Here is a 19,269-nt window from a genome sequence, read left to right on the forward strand (position 1 = left end):
CGTCTCTGTGCGTGCCAAATGTGTGCTTCTTAACCACTGAATCCCAGCTGTGAGACCTGGGGCAATTTGGATGCATGCTTGTGAGCCCAAAAGAGGATACTGTGCCCTCACCTCATCAATCCCTGTCTCAACATGGAAACAAATTGATATGTCATGAAGGGACTCCCATCCCCATGTACAAAAAGGGGTGTCCTCCCTTTTCCACCTCCCCTTTCCATCATATTGCCATTTAAGCCTTCAAAGCGCAAATGGGACAGACCCAGGGCTCACCACCCTCTCACAGGGCAGTGTTTCTCAAAATGGGCTTTGGGCTTGCTGTGGGAAAGCTGCTACTGGGCCCACACTACTTTGTTTACCTAAAAGCTCTATAGCCCAGAGCCTTACAGCTCTTGTCTCTGGTTCACCATTTCCAGCCACAGATAGCCACAGGAAGCAGCAGCCTGGGCCACATTGTTTCCCATGGCTCCACTTGGCTAGAAAAGGTGAACCGAAGCCAATGGGAGCCTTTAGGTAAACAAAGCAGCGCGGGCCTGCTAGCGGCTTTCCTAAAGCAGGCCCACGACTCACTTTGAGGAATGCTATCATAAGGCTGCTGTGATTAATCTTAGACCATAAGAATTGTAATTTTACTGCATGCTCATGCCGACATATATCACCAGCTGCAAAGCCCTTCCCATAGCATTTCTAATGGATTCATGCACTAGATTGCTGATTCTAAAAGTACCCCCGTGAATCAAAAGGGAGGCTGACTTTTTAAAACCTCTCATTCCTGGCTGATGAGTCAGGCATCATGCTGGCCCCTTCTCCAACAGTTTTACCTCTTCCCTTCAAGCTATTAAGAATTTCTCTCTTCTGACCAGCCTGACAAACAATCCCCCAGGATAAGATGCAAGGTAGTGATTAGTATCTTTCTGTAGTTTTAATATTTTGATTATCTCTGGTTCACCTTGACCTCTGTGGAACCTCCACTTAGTATTTGATGGAGATCATGCTATTTTACCTCTATTTTTAATTAGTTCATAATTCGGGAGAGATAATGATTCCAGAAACTAGTTTGCCTGGAATTCATGAATGTGCAGCTGGGATACATCTTTATTTAAACAGCTGTGAGGACAATATTTCTAGGTTTTGTTTCTTAGTATTAGAATGTGCCTATAAGCATGATTTCACTTCAGATGGAGATACGAGAAAATAATAGCCAACGCAAAATAGGGAACAGTTTAAACTTTGTAGCAAAGTAGTAAGAAAATACAGCTGTTGAAATCAGAAATGTTTTATATTTAAAAAATTATTAGGTCATGGAGTTGCGCCCACTGGATTGATAAGAGTTTTGATTTGAATGGGAACACATTTGAGTCTGCTCAGCATACATGCTTTTTTCCTTAGCTAGTGTAAATCAGTTTTGCTTCATTTATACAAACTGAGGATCTGGCTTGCTGTTTTTCTACTGTATCCCTTTATAAAGAAAGAAGTTTTGCAAAATTAGCAATGTGCATTGTCCTGACTTTGCATTTGTCACCTAGTCTTTTCACCCACAGTTTTCCTGTTTGATTTGTATGGTCTCTGAAATTAGTTTCTAGAAAAAAGAAGGGGACAATGCAACTAGATGATTTTGTCTTGTAGAATCTGGTACTTACCCATCGCCCAAGAATACCAGAAGCTAGTATCTCAAAACAGCAGAATTACAAAAATGTCTGCTTAAAGTTCTAGGCTAGAAGAAAGTTGTAAAACTTATTTAAGTCTATCTGATTAGTCTATCTGACTAGTTAGCGCTAATGCCTTGTTTTTTATTGTCGTTTAAGCCAAGGGTGGAAAACGTTTTTTGGGTCGGAGGCCGTACACAAGTGAAAAGCAAAAAACCCCACCTCATTGACACGGCCCCTGACTGAGAAGGAGAAAGACACTCCCCATATTCCCCTTCCATACCAGAACGTAGGGCGGGCCCAGCCTAGTAGATTTTGTGTGCTCCAGTCCCTTGCTGGGACAGCTGAGGGCCTGGACTGCCAGCATGGGCTCCCTAATGCTGAGTGGGGCCCTAAGCCTCAGGGGCGCAGATCCAGGCAAGCTGGAGGCTGTGTCCAGCCCCCAGGCCTGAGGTTCCTCATCCTTGGTTTATGGGTCATAACTTGCTATTAACAATTTTTAATAGACAAAACTTGACTTTGTGCATGGACCAATGAAGAGCCTTCTGATTTGCCTCTTCAGCTGTACCCTTTATCAGTCTATTCTGCACATTAATTTCCCTCCATGTAAAGAAATTTCTCAAAAGTCCTTATTGTTTTTTCAGAGCCTGATGCCTTTTTACACCCTTTATGATCACGCATATACCAATGTCTTATTGGTTTTGTGATAGCTGCAGACTGCTTGCTGTGTAGAACTTTGAACAGCCCAGCTGACTTCTCATGTGCTCAGTCTAGCTCTTCACTACCCGGCTTATGAAATGACATCCAAGGCTGTGCTCAGAACTCTAGATATTATTGCATCCATTCTTTGAACAGTGCTGTTACAATCACTTCTTTTATACACTCCATTAATACATTACATCTCATTAACCTGTTAGCTTTCTTGATTTACTGCCAGATATTCAGCAGATGGGTTTAGTTTCTCTCCTGCTATTGCTGCTGTCAAATCCTTTCCCTGATTAGTGTCTTGTAGTGCCTGACCTTTTGGGAAATAATCTCTTTTGTTAATTGTTTCCCTTATCCTCATTACTGAGCAGTTTTTCTGCACTAAATTACTCATAACCCCATTTGACCAAGTCTTTGATCCAATCTCTTTCCTGTTTTGTATTGACTAGTCTTCTCAGTTTCATAGCTTCAGCAAATTTCTCCTTGCAGCATGTGCATTTGTGAGGGTTGTTGATACACCATATGTAGCATCATAATAAAAGCATCTCTAAAGTAGGCTGTAACTTCACCCTATCTTTTCTTCCTAATGAAGCACTGCCAGGCTAGGTTGTGCTCTTATCCTATTTAGCCACACAGTTAGACTAAAAAGGACTTAAGACTGCATACCTTCACTTAGCCAAGTAAAACCTTCTCTGCTAGTGTATTTTCAGAACTCACCTGAGTGGACAATTACAATCACAGATGAATTTTTCCCTTCATCATGAGTGCTCTCTTCTATGCAGGGTGACTTTTAAGCAGCATCTAATTCTTCTCCTATGATATTTTCAGCCTACTTTAGAATGGCTAATAACCAGAATTTCAGATGCCTTGTCTTCAACAGACGATGTTACTATGTTTGGACCTAACCTAGAACATGCAAGGCTTTTACAGTCAGTTATTTCAGGTAGGCTTTTAGACTGTGTGCCTGAGGACTAAGCTTAATGGCAAGAATGAACATGTGGTGAGCAGCATTCTCTGTAATTTTTTTCCATCCATGTGTAGATTAAATTTTGTTATAGGCACCATGTACAGATGTGCACAGCCAATAGAAACACATTTAGACTGTGGGTGCTCTGCAAATCAACTGCATGTCATTTGAATCTCAGTCTGCTCCTGCATCCGCTACCCCTCCCCCCGAAACCTCCTCCCACTGTGGGGCTAGAGCACCAGGGGAGTGAGGTGTTTCAATTTGAGGCCATATCAGTGAGGGTTGTGGGATTTTTTAGGGTTTTTTTTTCTTCTCATTTGTGTGATCCCCAACTGATTTTTCTGTGGGTCTGTGGTCCCCAATTCATAAAAAGGTTCCCACCCTGGCCATAAATAAAAACAGTGTTGAAACTTTTGTGTTGGACATAATATTTTACTTTATTTAAAATGAAGCTTGGGAAACAAGACCCCTCCTGGAGCCCAACTGCCATCTGGCCACAGCATACTGGCTCTGGCTCTGGCTCTGGCCCTGACCCTGGGGCAGGCCCTGCAGTCTGGCCCCTATCTGGCCACAGGAAGGGTTGATAGCGGCCCCTTTCCTGCTGTTGCACAGGAAGGAAGGAAGGCTATGGTCCGGCTGTAAAGATCCTGACCTGGCTTGGGTGCAGCTGCCCAGCCTCAGCCAGGTAAGGTAATTCAGCCCCAGGGGTCCCCCCACATACTCTACTTTCCACCCCCGGAACTCAACCCTGCCTGAGGGCTCCGGACAGCCCAACCCCCTGCCTGGAGCCCTCATACACACCAACCCTGACTCCTGCACCCCCAGCATCATCAGAAGTCCCATTAAATAAAGTCGGTGAGTACAATATTTAATTTATGCTATTATTAATCATTCTGTCGATTATCAGTAATATTAAGTTGTATATTTTCAGTCATGCAAATAGGCATTCTTATACTGGCTCTTTGTTGACCACTAATTCCGAATTTTGATGTAGTTTGGCTCTTTCATTTGAAAAGGTTGCTGACCCTTGTCCTATATGATCGTGAATCTGAAGCAGTGCAGTGAATGTGGCGGGAAATTACTTAGAGCATAGTAGAGAGAAACATCTAATAAATACAGCTTCAATGTGTCCTCCAGCTGATTCAGAGTGAAATTCATTCCACTGCTGAGGCTCTGTGAACGACACCGTTAAGATCTGTGGTAGGGCTGTGGGAGAAGCAGCAGCTGCATCTAGTGGACAGCTCTCTGTAACATCTGTTTGCTGTGAAAGGAGAAGACACACCTGTTCTGAATAGACTGGAGACCTAAGGAAGCTCATGAAATCCACTGATACAGGCTCTGCTGCTTAAAAAATATTGCATAAGAGGATTCGGGGCTGTGTATTGCTAAGATACTATTATCTGGATGTGTTTAAAAAGACAACCTAAAGTTTCTTTTATTTCTTTTACAGTGGGGAAAACAAGCTTACTTATTTCACTCTCTCCCAGTTCAAGGAATTTAGCTTTCGTTTATTAAAAAAACAACAACCCTAAGCAGGGGCCAGTCATGGAACTTCAATTCACACATGGCTATTGCAGAAATCTCTGAGCATGTGAAAACAAGGTTATGTTATATTTTGAAACCTTGCTTATTACCCATTTTTGTTGAGATGGGGAAGTGCATGTGTTGAAAGATATAATTTATTTTACAACAGCTTTAAACTATATCATTTAAAACCACTATTGTCATAATAAGGAATTCCCATCGAGCAACTGCATTTCAGTGTCCTAAATTAATTGCTAATCTACTGATGACTTTGTGAAATAAGAAAATAAGGGCAATGAGAACTGAGCAATGTAATGTTGATTAAGTGAATCCTGAAAGAATGATGGGAAAAGGATAAAGTGAGGCCATCACTGCAAATTGGAAAATAAACTGTTGATAGTCCTTTTGTGCAGTGTTGATGATTTGGGAGGTGTTCATCATACCTGTAAATTGCCATCATTTTTAATGTCAGGATAGTAAAAGTGTTTGACTTGGTTGCTTTGAAAATGTCTTTTTAATGAGTGAAATCAGTCTAAGTTCATAATTCTGACTTCTTCCTTTTATGGGTCATCGGTAGCCAGAATGCTGTCGCTGTGTCTTGAAGAATTTTCTCATTTCTGTCGTTGGCACTGTTCTTTCCTATCATGTTCAGCTGAGTCAATGGGGCACCCACCACATCTGTGCACATGGGCTATGACTAGACTGCAAGCCTCTTTTGAAAGAGGCTCTTTCGAAAGATACTTTTGAAAGAGCCTCTTTCGAAAGAGAGCGTCTAGACTGCACGTTGAACTTTCGAAAAAGCGGCTTGCTTTTTCGAAAGAAAGCATCCAGTGAGTCTGGATGCTCTCTTTTGAAGAAGCCCTATTTACATTGAAGAACGCCTTCTTTCGAAAGAGGAACTTTCGAAAGAAGGCGTTCTTCCTCGTGAAATGAGGTTTACCGCCATCGAAAGAAAAGCCGCGTTCTTTCGATTTAATTTCGAAAGAACGCGGCTGCAGTCTAGACGCAGGTGAGGTTTTTTCAAAAAAAGGCTACTTTTTTCGAAAAAACCCCTGAGTCTGGACACAGCCATGGAGAGTAATAACTTCTCGGGCACTACTTTATTGAAAAAGCACTGACATCTCTAAAATTCTTGTGTAATTTGCCTTCGCAGTAGCCACACTATGCGAGTCAAGTGAGACTCCAAGATTATGTATGTTAAATGCTGTTGTAAGTAGAATTGTAAATATAAATTAGCACATTATTTAATTGCACCATAAATAGTATAATGTCTAAATACAGGTATTTTAATTGTAGTTCAGACTTTTGATAGAGAATGAATCTGGCAGCAAAGGGACGAGCTATGATTTTTTTGAAAGCTCATTCACATTTTCTGCCTATTAATTATTGCTTCTTCTAAATGTTGCTGTTTAGCAAAGTGCTTTCTGCCTTGCTGCCAAACTAAAAGCACCTCAGGGAATACTGAATGGGCCAAATCCTCAACCCAACTTAAGTGGCCAGTCAGAGTGTCTGTCAGAGTGACTTCAAAGGGACTACTCATATGAGTAATGAAAGGAAGGATATGGCCCAGTATAGGTAGTTCATGAATATTTAACACAATAAAAATGTACTGCTTTGGGTTTTAGAGTCAATGACATCAGTTGATACCTCCTGGTGTGTGTAGAAGTATAAATTATGATTTAAAAACTGAACTTTTTTACAATTTTAAAACCAAAGAAATGCGGTAAATTATAAATTACTCATTCAAATGCGAGTTCCTGGCAGTGAATTTAATTCTTTACTGTGTCAGTCAGAAGCAAATGCTGAACAACCAAAAGTTCTGGGTAGGTGGGAAATTTTGGATCTGCGGTTTTAGTTTCAGCCCATTGTTAGTCAAAGGCTGCCTCAAGGTACAGATGCCAGGTCAGTTTTGTCTCAATTTACTCAAGTGTTCACCAATGAGAGATTGTTTTACATCAAGATTTTGTCGTTATTATAACACTTGATCTATTCCACGCAGTCAGTAATGGACTAACAAAACAATATCGTTTACTGTTTCCATTAATAAATGATTAAATCATGGATATTTCCTGTAAATAATATATCAAAGGGAAATCTTTTCAAGGGGCTTCTCTGTTTTGTTAGAATTTCTCATTTTTATCTACTGCACTGGGGTTTCCTGCAGTATCTAAGAACTATTAGCTATTCCTACCAGGAGCTCAAGAAATGTCTTCTATCTTGATCACCCATTCATAGATTAAAAAACCAGAAGGTACCACTACGATAATCTAGTCTGACTGCCTGTTTTAGAGGGCAACAGGGCTTCCATTAATTAATTTTTGTTTGAACTAGAGTGTGTTTTTAAGGGGGAAAACTCCGATCTTGATTTTAAAATAGTCAGTGATGGAGAATCCAGCAGGAGCCTGGACTTCTAACTCCAGTCAGCTGAAGAAGTGGGCTGTGCCCGCGAAAGTTAATGAAACCATCTACATGTTTTGTTAGTCTTTAAAGTGCTACCAGACTATTTGTTGTTTTTTTAAATTATTATGATTATGGTTAATCATAATAGTGCAGATGCTGTGTGCATAGAAAGGATGAGGAAGGGAGTTGTTTTTGTGGTTTTTTTAAAGACCTCTCATCCAAATTATAATTAGGTTTTCATATTCATTCATTCATATAATAATATATAGAACCTTACCAAGACAGAATGACTTAAATAACAATGGCACACATTTTAAGTAGACCTATGTCTGCTGAAAATCTCATTTTAACTGTACATGTATCGATGAAGTGTGAGCTAGTCCATGAAAATTTATGCCCAGATACATTTGTTAGTCTTTCAGGTGCTGTAGGACTCCTCATTGTTTTTGCTGAAATTGACTAACACGATTGCCCCTCTGAGGGTATGTCTAAACTGCGTTTTTTTTCCGGTATACTGCAACATCCAGGGAGCACGTTTGCTCTTCTGCTTTTTTTTACATTTTGATTTCCCTCATTTGCATTCCTCTTTTGAAAGAAGAATGTAGTCTAGACGCACCCTGAAGAAACAATCAGTTTCACACATATAGAATGGGAAGTGACTGTCTAAGAAGGAGTACTGTGGAAAGGGATTTAGGGGTCAGAGTGGACCACAAGCTAAATATGAGCCAACAGTGTGACACTGTTGCAAAAAAAGCAAACATGATTATGGGATGCATTAACAGGAGTGTTATGATCAAGACACGAAAAGTTATTCTTCCGCTTTACTCTGTGCTGCTTAGGCCTCAATTGAAGTATTGTGTCCAGTTCTGGACACCACAGTTCAAGAAAGATGAGGAGAAACTGGAGAAGGTCCAGAGAAGAGCGACAAGAATGATTAAAGGTCTAGAGAACATGACCTATGAAGGAAGACCAAAAGAATTGGGCTAGTTTAGTTTAGAAAAAAGAAGCTGACTGGGGACATAATAGTGGTTTTCAAGTATCTAAAAGGGTGTCACAAGGAGGAGGGAGACAAATTGTTCTCCTTGGCCTCTGATGATAGGACAAGAAGCAATGGGCTTTAACTGCAGCAAGGGAGGTTTAGGTTGGACATTAGGAAGTTTTTCCCAACTCTCAGGGTGGTTAAATACTGGAATATGTTGCCTTAGGGAGGTTGTGGAAACTCCGTCTCGGGAGATATTTAACAGCAGGCTAGATAGACATCTATCAGGGATGGTCTAGACAGTGCTTGGTCCTGCCGTGAGGGCAGGGGACTGGACTCAATGACCTCTTGAGGTTCCTTCCAGTTCTAGTGTTCTGTGATTCTATGATTATATGAATACGGCTATGAGAATCTGTACAGTAACATTTACATATGTCTTTATTGGACAAAGGGTACACAGAGGATATAGCTTTAAAATATTGCAAGCATGGGGTGATTCTGTTTCAAGTTCTTTTTATATGAATTTCAGGTATAGATGTGAATAGGTAACTGGGTGAATGAGTAACTGTACCAGGTGATGCTTACCATGTATTGGTTAACTGGTGCCCAGGAGCTGCCCCCTGCTGTAGCCTGCCATAGGCAGAGGACTGTCCCAGTGCAGGCCAGGAACTGGCAGCATCCACAGCACCAGTGGTGCAGCTAGGAGCTTGCTGGTGGCAGCCTCACCTCCAGGACCAGTGCAGGGCAATGATTCTACAATTTGGTCCATGTGGGAGAACATTTATATCTGTGCAAAGCTCTCTTTAAGTCAGTGAAGTGTATGTGTGTGGGGGGAGCAGAAGAGGGGAGGAGGAAACTAAGGGGTCCATCGATCCATATCTTATTGCAGGATTAGGTTGTCAGAAATAAAAAGCAGTGGAGACCCCAGGTCAAGTTTTGAAGAGATGCTATGTAAGAGTTTTCCAGGCTGGTTTAGGTCATTTTACACATAATCAGACTGTGTCCTGGATGAAATTTTAATAAATGCAGTACCATAGTTTTTTCATCTCTACTGTGTAGCCATTTATTGTTGCTGAATGTGGTTATCCAAATCACCTTGATGCTGGGAATCAGTGAGCCTTATGCTTCCACATCACTTCTGTGCTTTTTAAAATCAACCCCTCCCCTCAGTTCTTTAGCCACACTAAAAGGATAATTTGAAATGTTTTCAATATTAAATATTACATAGCAGTTTAAGAACAAGCCTTTTGGTTTACACAAGAAAACAATCCGAGCTTCTTACTTAGGGCCAGCATAAACAAGTGTAAAATAATGTGTTTCTTCCTTCATTTGCTATCTCCAGAAGCCCAGGAAGAACGTCATTTGCTGAGTCAAATCTGGCTCCCGGCTCTGCTCCTTGGGTAGTCCAGCTATGAACTGCCCCATACTTAGCTCCTGTAGTTACATTACAGGCTCGGTCACCGTGAGTAGGGGTGACAGAATTTGGCCCTCAGATTTTTCCAGACAAATTCCCGTTGATTTAAAATAACTAAACACCTCAATATTGTCATTTTGACACATAGAACTGAACCAAGTGGCTCCCCAAAAAGTCTGCTGGAGAGGAATGTCACAGAGTACCGCTTGAAGAATGGGAAGCGACTTTCTAGGAAGGAGTACGGCAGAAAGGGATCTACGGGTTATAGTGGACCACAAGCTGAATAGGAGTCAGCAGTGTGATGCTGTTGCAAAGAAAGCAAACATGATTCTGGGATGCATTAACAGGTGTGTTGTGAGCAAGACACAAGAAGTCATTCTTCCGTCTCTCTGTACTGGTTAGGCCTCAGTTGGAGTATTGTGTCCAGTTCTGGGCACCGCATTTCAAGAAAAATGTGGAGAAATTGGAGCGGTCCAGAGAAGAGCAACAAGAATGATTAAAGGTCTAGAGAACATGACCTATGAAGGAAGGCTGAAAGAATTGGGTTTGTTTAGTTTAGAAAAGAGAAGATTGAAGGGGGACATGATAGCAATTTTCAGGTATCTAAAAGGGTGTCATAAGGAGGAGGGAGAAAACTTGTTCATCTTGGCCTCTGGGGATAGAACAAGAAGCAATGGGCTTAAACTGCAGCAAGGGAGGTTTAGGTTGGACATTAGGAAAAAGTTCCTAACTGTCAGGGTAGTCAAACACTGGAATAAATTACCCAGGGAGGTTGTGGAATCGCCATCTCTGGAGATATTTAAGAGCAGGTTAGATCAATGTCTATCAGGGATGATCTAGACAATATTTTGTCCTGCCATGAGGGCAGGGGACTGGACTCGATGACCTCTCGAGGTCCTAGTATTCCAGTCCTAGTATTCTATGATTCTAAGACCTAGTTGTGCCTTCTGCCCTCTGAATACATTAGGATTTTTCCTACTGAATTTTAGGAAGTAGCTGTGCATGTGTTTGGGAGAGGTAGATATGACATAGAAGAGAGATTTTGCAGGTTTCGCAGTGGTGCCAACAACCACAGCCCTTCTTTGTCTTGGTAGTAATGAAGATCACAAACACAACCAACCCCAAAATCAGACTGATTAGAAGTTTAGTATAAGTGTTTTGCTCCTCTCTTTTTACTGGGGGCTCATTAGCCTTCTTGTTCTTTTTCTCCTCTAGAGGATGAACACAGTGGATAAACACAGTACTATGGTTTGCGTAATGCTGTTACAAGTTGAGTGAAACCTTGTTAGTAGTCAAATTAAACCCTTATGCACCCTTCAGTTAACTTAGCTGTAGGGATACGTTAATCACAGCTTGCTCTCTGAAGGCACTACAACACTATTTTGAAATCACTTGCGCTATTCCAAAATAACTTAGTCCGCGTCTACACAGCAGGCAGTTATTTCAAAATAGTGTCAAAATACTGTCAAACTGGAGGACTTCTTACTTCAACTCCTGTAACTCATTGTACGAGGAATAAGGGAATTCGGAGGAAGAGTGCTCTATTTCGAAATAAGTGCTGTGTAGACGCTCCTTATTTTGAAATAACTATTTCAAAATAAGATACACAATTGACGTAGCTCAATTTGCATAGCTTATTTCGAGTTAAGCCCTGCAGTGTAGACACACCTGGAGACAAAAGAGTTACGTGAATGCACTGAGGCGTTTTAGACTGTGTGGATGGAGGAGCATTGCTGCATATTTTTTGGATCAGGGTGGGTAGGTGTGTGTATGTGTGGATAAAAGATAGACTACAGAGGACCAGGAAGTCAACACAGACAGCCTGAATAAGCAGCTGAAAGCATGATGCATGGGCCAGGGATGAAAGCTGAAAAATATGTGTTTTGGTGCTGAGAGCAAAAGAAGTTGTTTCCTGCCCTTTGATTCCTTCTGTGTTCAGAGACAGGGGAGTCTGTACAGTCTTTGTAAATAAACAAAACTGCATCAAAGAAATAGTTGACTGTCACCAATTTCTCGACCTAACTGGCTAGCTGTTTGGGTCAAAAAAGGGTAACAATGCTAAGGACAATGTATATTTGGACTGTTCAAAAGTGATGGATGTTCTATGAATGTGATTTTTGAGGCCTGTGAGGAGTTCTATTTTTACTAGGGAGTACGTTCTTGGCTATAATCCTGTTTGTGTGGGAGCTCAGGTGTCATATGACCCTTGCCTCATTTATATCAGGAAGAGCTCCAGTGGCAGAGTGCTGCAGTTTCACTCGTCTATTGAAATACTTTTCAAAATCACTTGTTCAACAAGATCTTTAACTGGGCTCCTTGCAGATCATAGGTACTTGGAGTGGTGATATATCGGGTAGTATTTCTTGTATCACCGACTGAATTGATTCTGGAATGCCAGAGGATACAGGTACAGTGTGACGACTCCACATTGGGGGGATTAAATTGTTGATAAGTGTACATCATCAGAATGTACTATTTGCAAGTAAGTGTTGCACAGTGGAGAAGGATGGTTAAATGAGAACTGCTTTATTTTCAGTTGTGCTAACTGATTGGAAAAATACTGAGTTACAAATTAGCCTGTCACTCTATTAACTTCAGAGGGGTAGCCGAGTTAGTCTGTAGCAGGAAAAACTTTAAAAAAGTCTGGTAGCACTTTAAAGACTAACAAAACATGTAGATGGCATCACGAGGTTACTGTGTTTCATGCTGATACATTTTTAAAACTCCATGGTTTTCTTTAAAATATTAGTTGTCAATAAATTTTGTATTAAATCCTATTGACAGAAAGTGTTGTGCTTTATGCATTTACATTGGGGGTCCTGTTCTTTATCATTATGCAGTACAAACTCAGTAAAAAGATATAAATCCACAGAAAATAAATCTGAAGAAAATTAGCAGAGGGTCATATTAACTAAAAATTATGTTTGTTAAAGACATTTAATCATAAATGTAACAGGTTGCTTTCACTATCCTCCTTGCAGTTTGTTGTGTATTTGCATGAGACAATATGGGCAGATCTGACAGGCTGTGTCTACACTGGCCCCTTCTTCGGAAGAGGCATGCTAATTTCTAACTTTGGAATAGGGAAATCCGCGGGGGATTTAAATATCCCCCGCGGGATTTAAATAAACATGGCCGCCGCTTTTTTTCCGGCTTGGGGAAGTACTTTGAAAGTAGGAATAAGAGATCCTCCAGAAAAGGGCTTTATTCCGGAGGATCGCACCAGTCTGGACGCTCTTTTCCGGCTTTTCCCCAAGCCGGAAAAAAAGCGGCGGCCATGTTTATTTAAATCCCGCGGGGGATATTTAAATCCCCCGCGGATTTCCCTATTCCAAAGTTAGAAATTAGCATGCCTCTTCCGAAGAAGGGGCCAGTGTAGACACAGCCACATTGTTTGGCACTGAGCACTTCGCATTGTGTTCTGTATCATAGCCGTGGTCTACACTAGGACTTTATTTCAAAATACACCTCCCCCCCGGTTGAATTTATAAGCGGAGCATCCATGCTAGCAAGCCCATTATTTTGAAATAAGAGGCCGCAGAATTCTAAATCTGAACTCTTCATTTCTCGGGGAATAACCCTAATTCCGAAAGTTATTTTGAAATAACGGTAGTGTGGACACTCTGGTGCCGTTATTTTGAACAAATTACTCCCCAGTGCTTCCTGGGGTTCTAAGTCTGAGGGAGTGCATCCACATTAACAGAGCCTGCCTCAGACTAATTTCAATGCGCACTAGTTTGAATTTGTTAAATGGAGAGTTATTAAGTTGAATTTAGTAGTTCTGAAACAGTTTCCTAGTATAGACATGGCCTTACTGTATGTGTTTGTGCTAGCCTATTTTGCATTGTACAAGGTAACCTCTCTCTCTTTCTCCCTCCATCTTCCAGGCAATGTACTCAGCAATCAGTAGTAGTGATGTTTCTGTCTTACAGTTTTAAGAATCTGTTCTATTCCAGACAACATTGTAAATGTATGCCTTGATTTTGATCCTTTGGCAGCACAGAATGAGATTTCAAAGCCTTTAGTTAGTGGCTTGGGAAAAGATACTATAGCAATTAATAATAATGAATATTTAATCTGTATAGTACAAAGGATCCTTGCTAATCTGGATCCTTTTGGAATAATGTATTCACTTACTGTATTTTAGTCATAGAAAAGAATTGGAAACTTTACTGCATATGAAGGGTTTTTTTTCTGTGTAGTTCATTTTGAGGTAGGGAGATACTGTGTAAGTACTTCATTTTACAGATGTGAAACTAAGGCAGACCAAGAGCTAGATTTTTGAAGGTAATTTGTTATCTAAAGATGCAGATAGACACCCAGCAGGGTTTTCAAAAGTGTAAGATGTTTAATTTCCATTTTTTTTGAGGCGCCTAAATAACTTTTGAATATCTGGACCTAAGGGACTTGCCCAAAGTCATGGAGGAAGTCTGTGGCAGAGCTGGGAATTGCTCTGCAGTCTCTCACATTCTAGGTTAGGACCTTAAGACATTTGTCTTTCAAATGTTTAATGAACCGACTGGCATTCCCATCTCTCATGTATGTATTTTGCATTTTGGTGACTACTGTCCCTATTGAGTTTGTTGAGTTACTTATATCCCTATTGAGTTACAAGTATTGAGTCACTTTCCGTGTATCCGTATGTGTGTGGTAGTATTTGTCATAAGAACTACTCATTGGAGTTCAAACATGGAGTGATGCCCATGTCTTTTGTTTTGTTAATTTTTTGTCTTAATATAATAAAAAGGCCACTGTATCGATTTGCAGATACAATACAGGATAGGTATTACAGAGAGCTATGCAAAGTACTTGTCCCTGATGCACATTTCTGAATCAACGTGAACATTCAAGGGAAACAACCTGAAGTAGGTCTTGCTGTCCCAAAGTCTTGCTGTCCCAAAGGAGTGGGACCTATAAACATAGGTGTAGTTGACAACAGTCTTTACATAGTTGTTTCTTTTTGACAAACACTACACATGAAATTGCCATCCAGCGCTCAAGCAGCAGTTACAGCCAATTCCAAATGAACAGACCTTTTAATAAATATCTATACTTATTTATTAAGAAAGATGTTCCTGATTTCCAAGCAGAAGAAATATCTGCATGCATTAATGTACTTCTTCTCTGAAAAACTGCTATCTACAAAGATATATGCACAAATATTTGGAGGATCAGAGTGTTAGAGTAAATACATGAAGCCAACTTTTAGCCCTGAAATAGTTATAAATAAAAATTACGGGGTAAGTTAGCAATATTTTCTTTTATTAAATCCTCTAAAAGGAAATCAACCAAATTCCCTTTCACATTTAATTTATTGGTCATAACACTAGTGATAGGTTTATTTTTAAGTTTCGTTTTCTTCTTTTGAGATTAGACGGAAACCTTTTAAAGCTGATCTAGAAACACTTTGGGAAAAAACAGTAACTTCAGAACGATATGCTGAATATCCCAAGTAAGAAGAGGGACAGTCAGTATGTAATTTAGTCTCCTTTTTCCCTTCTATAAGTTATCTGTATTAATCTGTTTCCAGGTGGAAAAACTAATATGAGTGTAGCGTGTTGTGATGCAAGCCTGTTACAATTAATTGACTTAATAAGTCAGTCCATCAACTGTTACTTACCATATTAAAATGTAAAATAGTACAGTATATGTATTTTAGCACAATATCAGGAATTAGCCATTTTGTGTTCAACATTTTATATAATGCTTTGGAATACCAATTCAAATAAACAACCAAATAGGTGCAATTTCCATTTTAAATCACAAGATGGCAGCAAATTTTTAATTCGCCCAATATTTTGGTAGCCCTAAATGGACTCGGTGATGCCTTCATATACTTGCATTTCTTGTTGATGTCAATAGGCATTTGCATGATGCTCAGGATAAAGAGCCTCACAATCCCCTTTCACAAATAGAAATAAAGCTAACCTAGCAATTATTTTTAACCGGGAACATACACAGAATAAAGATTGGGTGGGGAATTATTTTTTGTGTGTGTATGTGTTGTTATTGCAGGAAGATTTAAGTTTATTTAAAATAATATTTACATTAAGTGTTTATGGACTAGAAAGTCCAATGTACTATTTACTAAATGGAATAGAAAAATATCTTTTGGCTGAAAGTCACATAATGTAGAAAAACAAATTCTGAGCAGCATAGGCTCCTGCTCCTGCCACAGCACTTTGGTCCTGCACAGCTGGGGCTCCGGTCCTGGCCCCGTGCAGCCCCAGTCCCAGCCCTGCACAGCCAGGGGAAGCCACAGGGCTCTGACCCCAGCCCCGCACAGCCTCAGCCTCAGGCTCGTGCCGCTAGGAGAAACCACGGGGCTTCAGCCCTGACCTCATGCTCCTGGGGGTTGCTGCAGGGACTCCAACCTCGTGCTGCCATGGGGCTTTGCCCTCAGCCCCATACTCCCAAGGGCTGCTAGAGGCTGCTATTGGGGGTCTAGCCTAGTCCCGTGCTTTCCCCAGCCAGGCTGCTGACCTTGATGCCCAGCCTGGCTGGCCCTCCTGCCCTTAAGCTCCTGGGCTCTCTGGTCCAAGGACATTCATGATCCTGCCTCACCAGGGATGTTGCTGGACCAGAGAGTGCCATATTTTGGAGGTAAAACCTTTAATTTATATGAGAGTAAGTATTTTAACCCTAGTATTCTACATCAGTTCCAACATTAATGGTTGTATCTTACTTTCCAAAAATTTCTGCTATTGTTTCAATTGGCTAAGTCCCATCAACTTTACATGAGACATAGGGTAGGTCTATACTATGGGACAATGTCGACCTAGCTACATAACTCTAGCAATGTGAATAGTGTAGCTGGAGTCCACATACTGCTGTGAAATCTCCACTGCGGGAGGATCGATGGGAAAAACTGTCCCTTACACTTCTTATTCTGATGGCGTACCAGAGTCAATGAGAGAGTGATCAGTGGTTGCTATATTAACGCTCCCCCCTCCCAATTGTCACAGCACCAATCTCCCAGTGAGTGTAGACCTGCCTTTTGGCTGCTATAGACTTAGTCACTTTTCAAAATTTTATCTCAGTCTTTATTTTGGCAGATTTTGTGATACAACAAATATGGATTCCTCTATGTGACTATGACGAGCAAAGTTATTGCATAGCTAAGGGTATGTCTAGATTAGGCTACCCGACATAGTCAATGAAGTGGGGATTTAAATAATCCCCGCTTCATTAAAATAAACATGGCCATCGCGCTGTGCCGGTGATCAGCTGATCCGGCACAGCGTGGCAGTCTACACACGGGAGAAGCCTTTGCCAACTGATCCCTTATGCCTCGTGAAACGACAGAGGTATGTAGTCTAGACATACCTTAACTGTTTCATTTTTCTGCCAGAGTTGTCAATGAATTTCTCATTGCAAGCTCATTACTAGTAATGATGTAAAGCACTGTGATTTTCCTCCCCCACATCCCCATTTCAACTTGAGTTTGCAAACTATTGGCCAGAAACAGTCATGGTGCTTCAGTGCCACATACAGAAGAAAGGGTCTGCTGATTAAGCAAAGTAAGTAACAAGGTCTCCAAACATGTACCATACCAGAAATCTGTAATTATGTTATTGCGCTTAACCTTCCTCAAAGTTCCCAAAACATTCTGTGACTCTTGGCTGGAGATTTGCTATTTACAATACATTGGTGTTGGTGGGATTAACATGGGAGCTGGGAGCACAGGCAAGTGCACCTAATGTAGACATCTGTCTGAGTTTGCAGTAGGCATGAAAAATAGCTCCGAGCCCATTCATAGCAATTGGATGGTATTGTTGAGGCTAACAATGGTGCTTTATATGTAAACATTTTAAGCTATTTCAATTCTCATCAGTGCATGCAACAAAAGGGAAGAAGGATTATCTGAAGATCTATGTCAGTGCTTCCCAAAGAGTTGTGTTTAGTGGGCTGTGGAGGTTGATACCCAAAAGGTTAGCTATGAGATGGCACATGTAGCGGATATACAATTAATATGTATAGGCATGGTGAGGATTGCACTTATAAGCACTTATCAGTCGAGCTATAGGAAAGTCTTTAGTAATTCCTAAAAGACTGAGACAGAATCAGATGTGTGAGATCCTGTGAGACATTAATTTCAGCAAATAATTTGTAACTAGGGCTGGTTGTTTTGATGTTTTGTTTTTAGGGTGGTTTTGGGGGGGAATTTGACAAAATATTTAATTTTCATTGAACAGTGTGATGCAGACTGAAAAAAAATTAAATAACCCCTCCTCCACCCGCCCCGCTCCCCACACCATTTTTGTGGAATTCTCTTTATACGGCCTAAAGCCCAAAAGGTTTTGTTCAAGTTGACTGAGAAATTCATAAGCCATGTATAATTCTATTGCATTATTGAAGTGGTAACCTAAATGGAAGTGAATATCGGCAGTGAAGCTTAAATTTATGAACTGAGTGTTTACACTGGCATACAACTGTAAAGGGAATTCAGTTAAAATAAAGTTTTCAAAGACCACATCAGGAGAGCTGGCCAACTCCTGAAAAGTGAGACCATTTGGGCCTAGATTTCATGTTCATGGCATGTTTTGACTGAAATGTCCATTTTCATTATTTGTTGCTCTAATATGACCATTATTTGATGTAATTTGTTCACCAAACATTTTTAATCTACTGCATGTTCTTATACAACTTGCCTTTCTTTACAGTTTCTCAACCACAGGCTGTCCATAGCCACCTGGAGAAACCATCAGCTACAGCAATTCTCTGCAATAACTGTGGAAGCCCATGCAAAGGGGAAGTTTTGAGAGTTCAGAACAAACATTTTCATATTAAGTGTTTTGTTTGTAAAGGTAAGTGTTTATTATTTAATACTGCTGTTATTGATTATATTTACAGTAACTCTATAGAGACTGTGGCCATTATTCCATTCCATTGTTTTGGAAACGGCACAGATAGATAGTACAGGACAGACCCACATCAAAGAGTTTATGGTTTTAAGACCCTGATCATGCAGAGATTTCCAAGTGCAAGGGTTCATCCAGATGGAGCTTTTTGCAAGATTTTGGCATAAGGAGAGACAAGATGGGAGAGGAACAGGGCATGGAGAAAAGAAGTCAAGGGTAACAACAAGGGAACACAATATTACATAGATTAGCTCTGTCAAATTTGCAGAATAGTTTTGTAGGCTTTCAGGGTCTCTTTTGGTTTAAATATTTAAGTGAACATATTGATAATTAATTTTGAATAAGTTATTTGCCTAGCTATTGCCATTTAGCAGTTTAGTGCAATTCTATTTTGAAACACCACATATAAGACAGATGCTCTGTTCTTTAGTCTGTAAATTATAGAGGCCCCAACTAAGATCTGAAACTCATATGCTAGGCAATGTACAAACTCATGGTAAAAGCCCATCCTCACTGAAGAGCTGACATAACTAGGGCAGAAGAGGAAATGGAAGCACAGAGAGATGAAGTAACTTAGTAAAGGTCACATAGGTGGTTAAAGACAGAACTAGGCTTGGAACTCAGATCACTGAACTTCTAGACCAGTTCTTAGCCACTAAGATGTGTGCAGTTTGACTAATTTTTAATTCTGGTCAAAATATAGATGAACACATTTCAAGGGTACATTAAATGATGACTTTCTCCTTCATATTGCTTCCTCTGTCAAGTACAATTAT

The 19,269-nt window shown here is 40.5% G+C and overlaps 1 protein-coding gene across 10 annotated transcripts in view; it reads left to right on the forward strand.

The window, feature by feature from the left end:
* ABLIM2 (actin binding LIM protein family member 2) overlaps positions 1-19,269 on the forward strand; it is a 222,069-nt gene that overhangs the window by 47,326 nt on the left and 155,474 nt on the right. For 6 of the 10 annotated variants that reach the window (XR_012904395.2, XM_075930799.2, XM_075930801.2 and 3 more), the window contains exons 1-2: positions 11,837-12,039; positions 18,296-18,439. Coding sequence is in view for 9 of the 10 variants with exons in the window: in XM_075930799.2 (XP_075786914.2) it covers positions 12,024-12,039; positions 18,296-18,439 (160 nt within the window). In the remaining variant the exon portion in view is untranslated. Of the gene's footprint in view, positions 1-11,834; positions 12,040-18,295; positions 18,440-19,269 lie in introns of those variants that run through there. The other 4 variants (XM_075930803.2, XM_075930805.2, XM_075930806.2 and 1 more) reach the window with 3 other exon arrangements.

Source organism: Pelodiscus sinensis, chromosome 4 (genome assembly GCF_052426305.1).
Source record: "Pelodiscus sinensis isolate ZL-2025 chromosome 4, ASM5242630v1, whole genome shotgun sequence".
Classification (NCBI taxonomy): domain Eukaryota; kingdom Metazoa; phylum Chordata; order Testudines; family Trionychidae; genus Pelodiscus; species Pelodiscus sinensis.